Source organism: Hyalella azteca, unplaced genomic scaffold (genome assembly GCF_000764305.2).
Source record: "Hyalella azteca isolate HAZT.00-mixed unplaced genomic scaffold, Hazt_2.0.2 contig11658, whole genome shotgun sequence".
Taxonomy (NCBI): domain Eukaryota; kingdom Metazoa; phylum Arthropoda; class Malacostraca; order Amphipoda; family Hyalellidae; genus Hyalella; species Hyalella azteca.
Genome location: NW_025941647.1, coordinates 1 through 5,900, shown reverse-complemented (window position 1 = coordinate 5,900; position 5,900 = coordinate 1). Strand labels below are relative to the sequence as shown.

At 42.3% G+C, this 5,900-nt stretch overlaps 1 protein-coding gene across 1 annotated transcript; it reads left to right on the top strand.

The window, feature by feature from the left end:
- The first annotated feature begins 14 nt into the window (after nucleotides 1-14).
- Nucleotides 15-5,882, top strand: LOC125178659 (mucin-5AC-like). Its single transcript, XM_047882944.1, has 6 exons — nucleotides 15-28; nucleotides 321-428; nucleotides 602-760; nucleotides 1,101-1,242; nucleotides 1,667-1,826; nucleotides 2,006-5,882. Coding segments are annotated over exons 1-6 (3,627 nt in total). The 5' UTR covers nucleotides 15-27; the 3' UTR covers nucleotides 5,063-5,882.
- Nucleotides 5,883-5,900: the final 18 nt, after the last annotated feature.

Here is a 5,900-nt window from a genome sequence, read left to right as displayed (position 1 = left end):
TGCATGGTCAGGAAACTCCTTGTCGTCAGTAAGTTCTGCATGGTCAGGAAACTCCTTGTCGTCAGTAAGTGGACCTTGTCGTCCGTGTCACCAGTTCGTTCCTCGACGTCAAAAAATCGAAAGGATAATATGCCCGAAAAGTATATAATATTCCCAATATAGTTAAGTATATTTCTTTGTGTCTTTCTTTTGACATGTTCAACTCTTCAATATTTTCTCCTTTTTCAAAGACCTTTTTGCTTATAGATACAAATCAGAATTATTGAGTTCATATAGACAGAGTATATACCTACACATGATACAGTTGCATCCTCTCGCAGTGACCGAGTATGTGGCATACGGCGAGCTGTACCAACTCTGGCAAAGTCTTGTCACGTTACCGGACAACTTGGTGGCTCTCTATGTTGCTGAAATTGCCGTCACGATTGGTGAGACATGTTGCGGGTTTCTTTTTTCAAAATGTATTAAAAAAACTCAATAAATTTTAAAGTTTGACTTAAAACCATATACTGGAAACACTTGCATGGTCTGACTGTAGAATTTTGTATCAACAAAATAATTTCATTGTTCAACATGTTTTCTTCAATTTGTGTGTTGATAGACTTCCTACACAACGCTGGTGTCATCTACCGGGACTTGAAGATGGAGAACTTGCTTCTAGATGAAGATGGCCACATCAAACTAATAGACTTTGGTCTTGCAAAGTGGCTTCGATACGGCAGCAAAACTGGCAGCATATGCGGGACTCTTCACCTTATGGGTCCGTTAATACATTCGTAAAAATTCCTCTTTTTATGCAGATCAAGAAACATCAAATTTTGAAGTGACATTATTATAAGGAAGCATTTTTGATGTAATTTTGTTAGCAGCTTTCTCTTGCTGATTTATTTGAATGGAGTTGTGTGAAGATTTGGAATTTAAGATTAAATGAATATGTTGTAATTGATTCCTGGTTGTTTAGTTGTATATAGTTATTTTACTATAATTCCAGTTGCATTGGCTTTATTGTGCCTTGTTTTCCCGGATTAAACATTTGAAAGCAGTAGCAATAGTTTCCTAGTATAAAATGATATGGAGAATCGGAATGTTTCATACCACAGCCCCAGAAGTGTGTGCTGGGTCATGGTACGGCCACAGCGTTGACTGGTGGTCCCTGGGCATCATCGCTTATTGCTTGGTGGTTGGACGCTACCCAGTTCCTCTGCAGCTAAACCACGCCTCCATGATGCACGCTATTTCTAAGTCTGAATAATGATGTTATTTATTCCTGCATTATAACACGTAGTATGTATAAATTGTGAATAGTATACTTAGTGAATATTAATAAACTAAAATTACTTCCTGATATATACCTTTCGATCTACCAACGTCATCTGAAGAATTGTAAGACTCTTTGATAATTTAAATCAACAAATTCTCTGTCATTAATCGCACGCGTATGAATCAACAAATTCTGCCATCTAAAACTATGTGTGTATACTGAATAGTATACACAGTGACAAATATTATGATCTATCAATATCAATTTGGTCTTAAATGTATAAGCCGATGGAATCTGACGTTGCAGAACTGTGACGGAATTCTCGTATGAAATACTTATTCATAGCCTATCAAAATCAAGAGCAACAATGAATTTGAGCGTGTATTTTATGCAAACATTTTTCAGATGCAATTACTCGCTGCCTGAGGGCACCAACCCGGACTTGGAGTCTCTGATAAAGGGACTCCTGAACCGCGATCCTAAGGAGCGGATACACAGCCTCGTCCAGCTGCAGAGGGAACCTCTCTACGCCGACACTGATCTCTCCACCATTACTCGCAAGAAGGTAGTATGAGAATTGTTTGATGTGATATTGTGCAATAATTATTTCTGTGAACGTTAGAAGGCGTTCTTTCTTTTCTATTAAAATGAGAAAAGGTTTTAGAACTTCCCGAATGTTTGCGTGAGTTTTACTACTTCATTGGATTGAATTGTGATTTTATTAACTGAAAACCTTGTGCTCAGGTGGCGCCACGGAAGCTTTTGGAGGAATACATTGAAAAAAAGACCCGCCAAAATTTCGAGGATTTCGCAGGGCTTACAAGCACTCCTAAGCACTGTCAGAAATCAGGCACTTCGTCCGAGCTGTGCTCCTCCCCGGGCATCGACCGCGCAGGAGTATCCAGCCCCGCCTCTCACCGAGGGTCTAGAATCTCTCTTGGGTTCCACAAACGTTCTGCCTCGTCGCCACTGTTGCATCCTGGACGTTTGGGGCACCATGACACGGCACTGAAGTGCGGAGGTAGCGTGGCACACTCTAATGGAGCTTCTGTGCCCATACTACAGTCACCCCTGTTAAGGCTGGCGCGCCAGCACTGCATTAATCAGGCGTCCGTGCGCTACTCAAAGTCTCCTAAAGTCCTGCCTCGGTCCCACGCCCACTCCTACGTCAACATCACAACCTTGTCATCTCCTTCGCCTTCTCTCTTGCGCTCACAAAAAATTAAGGATCGCAAGCAGCGCTTCAGAGGCAGTAAGAAACAACCAAGTTTGCCGACGTTGCATCAAGAAAATTCCTCGTTTGATTCAATGAGAATGTCGAATTCTATCAATGAAATCCCGAGTTGCTTGGAAGGATCTTCATCCTCAACGAGTTGCGAGAAACTTTTTTGCTCGCACTCGTTAAATGCAAACGAATCCAGCAATTCGAGCTCCCAGAAAAGTCAGTTTGTGAGACCTCGATCTGCAGATCTCTCATCGTCAAAAATTATCACCTCGAAGAGCTTTTGCGTTGGTGGTCAAGGGAAATCTACTTCTCCTTCGGCAGGCAGTCCTGTTCTCAGTAGAGTATGTGGTGTACCTTTTGTTAACACCCTTCCTCCAATCGCCTGTAGTCCTTATCCACCGTCTTCCCCTAACCCTTCCTCGAGTCCTTTGTTTTTCTCTTCCCCAGCTCCCTCAGCCCAACCCATGTATGGGAGTTCGCTTCTGCCACCACCCAACCCAAGTGCTCATTTTTTTAGCGCATCAACCTCTTTGTCCCCGGCACCTCAGTTGCCTGAGAATGGCGATGTCAGCTCAGGAAGCCGCGACACAAGCAAGGGCATTGCGCACGACTCAGCATGCGACGTCATTGCGCGTGGGCCAACTTTGGTCGTTCATGATGACGATGGCGTCAAAAATGAAAATGATTCAGTGCTTACGAGTCTAAGAAATTTTCAGTTAGTAAGCAAGTGGTCCCTAGAAAATCCATCGGCGTCTTGTTCGAATTTCCAGCAGGAAAAAGGCTCATTCGACGGTGAATGTGTAAATACCGACAAAGCTAGAGGCAGTGATGAATTAATTACCGAGTCAATTCTGCTTCCTTCTGAAAGTTCAATGTGCCTGCCTGTCAGTCCAACCGTAAGTGGTGTAGTTCCCTCTGCCGATGTTTCCAGGTTAGATAGAGATTTGTGTAGCCAATCCTCAGGAACATTGCCTGTCGTGACTACAAGCGAATTCTCTGCAACAATTGTGCCGTCAGTCCTCGTAAGTCCTACCTCATGCGCTGTGACCATCAATGATTCTTCTTATTCAGGGTTTTCCGCTACAAACTTTGTTACAACTGATAACTCAAGTAGTTTCATCTCGACCGCATCTATAGATGATGCTGCAGAATCTAGTCCGCTTAGGTTCATAGAATCTTCGAGTCAGGAAGCTCAGCTTGCTCCTACGAGCCACGCTCGCTGCGCATCGCTGTCTAGTTCCAATACTGTAGGATTTGCCAGCAAGGTTTCTGATAAATCAATGAACTCTTCGTCCATTTCTAATCATCGTAGAATTGCTTCATCTTCAGACTTTACAACTGCAAAGAGCACAGATATTGAGGCTAGTTTTGAAGCTGATTCCAGAGTTGGAACTGTTGATATCAAGAATTCAACGTCTCTTAGGCTTGGCCGCAAGCCAAACTTCGGTTATGTACTCCCTCGATTTCATGATAAAGAAAGCGAAGTAAGCGATAGTGCCTCATCCAGAGCTGCCATTAAAGAGAAGCTTGCTCACTTCCAGGACAGTCTTGACCGCATCACTGCTTTCCAAAAAGACTTGCAGCCTTATGAACCACCGACGAGTACTGGTGTTTCCACGCCGTTTCCGTCCCTTACGAAAACTGATTTTGCGACATCCCAACCCCCGTCTCAATCTTTACCCTTATCTTTAAATTCGTCCATTTTAGTCTCGTCGAAAGAAATTGCATCGGCTCCTTCAACTCTTGCTTTAACTTCTGCGTGCAGCTCTTCCATTTTAGCTCCTGGCTCTGCTCCACTTAATGATGAAAATTCTGAAGTGTCGAATAGCAGGAAAATAAGAACCTCTCCTGTAACGTATTGTAGAACTAAAGCGACGTCTCAATCTTCATCATTAACCAACAGCTCTCAGACAACCTTGTCATCGCCGAGGTTGTCTCGAGCAGCCTCCATTCGCACGTCTCCACATTTCCGATATAGGCATAACATTCGAGATTCAACATCTCGAGTGGATTTAGAAAGTTCGTTTGCACCGTCACCAGCCGGAAATACAGCGTCCGATGTGAAGAAACCAGAGTCTTCTTCTAGTATGTCCGACCCTAGCCGTGGAAATATACACTTAAATGACGACACGCATAAAAACTCTTCTGATTTACTTTCGTCTCCTAAGTGTTCTAGGAGCGTGAATTCTACTTCCAGTTTAGTATCGTCCTCGTCTCATACCACGTTATCTCCAAAAGCAACATCTCCTCAGAGCCTTTCTTTCCCGGAGACCAAATCTGCGCAAGACCTTAGGCAAGTTGCCGCCTCAGCAGCAGTATCGTCTTCACCAAGATTTCTGATTAATCATGTCCAAGTTTCCAATACTGATGGTTATTTCGTTCCGTCTTCTAATATTTTAACAAACAACTCCGATTCTTCGGTAATTTCTTCAAATATGATAGCCAGTAGCGATTCGCTAGCCTTAGTCGGCACCAAATCCGTGTTTACGGAAGACTCTCACGGCGCGGGTGATGAAAAAAATGCCAACATAGATTTCTTCAACAAAAATAATAACAATTATAGTATCCGTCAATGATTGTGACCAAAGAGATGTTCTACAGGTAATTGTAGCTGTAAGTGATACCTGCTAAACAGCTGGCTGCTTCTACCAACTACTTGTAAGTTAATATTAGTAATTAAATTTTATGCGAGTTTAGGTGATGGTATCTCGAGGGTTCGAGCCCGACGCTGGTCACGACTTCAATGCTATATATTTCTTGACCTTCTTACTATAAATTCTATGTTCATCGTTACGCCTATTTGTGTTGGTGTTTTCAGTTAACTGAGAACGCTTGGATTTAGCCCATGGATTGTATTCTTGTCCTCTCTCATTGAAATGTGACGGATAAATTTGCTTTCGGATAAATTCATGATCGAATCCGGATCTAAATTTTTTCTTGACCAGGTTTTTTAACTTTTGGTTTGTATGAAGTAATGCGATGATTCTTCATTTTATTATAGTTCTATTCTACCTCTGGCATCGGAAACTTTGATTTATATCTCTCCTATAGTGGCGAATAAGTGAATTTTGTATTCATTTTGATTTGTGTAATCGTTCCGTGAAGTACTTTCGAATTATTATTTCATAACTATTACTATATATATTTTGGCAAGACGACAAGTTTTGCCTAGATTTATGCCATAATAAATGTAAGCTTTCCTTTTAGGTCAAATTTTTCAAGACAAGTACTGCCTACCAAAGTGTCATTTATGAGTAGCATAAGATGCCATCGAGCCTATTTTATATATATCAGATGCAAGCGTTTCTGTGCTGCGTTCGAATGTGCTGGTGACAGTCGAGGAGAGAATGTGCTGGTGACAGTCGAGGAGAGAATGTGCTGGTGGCAGTCCAGGAGAGAATGTGCTGGTGACAG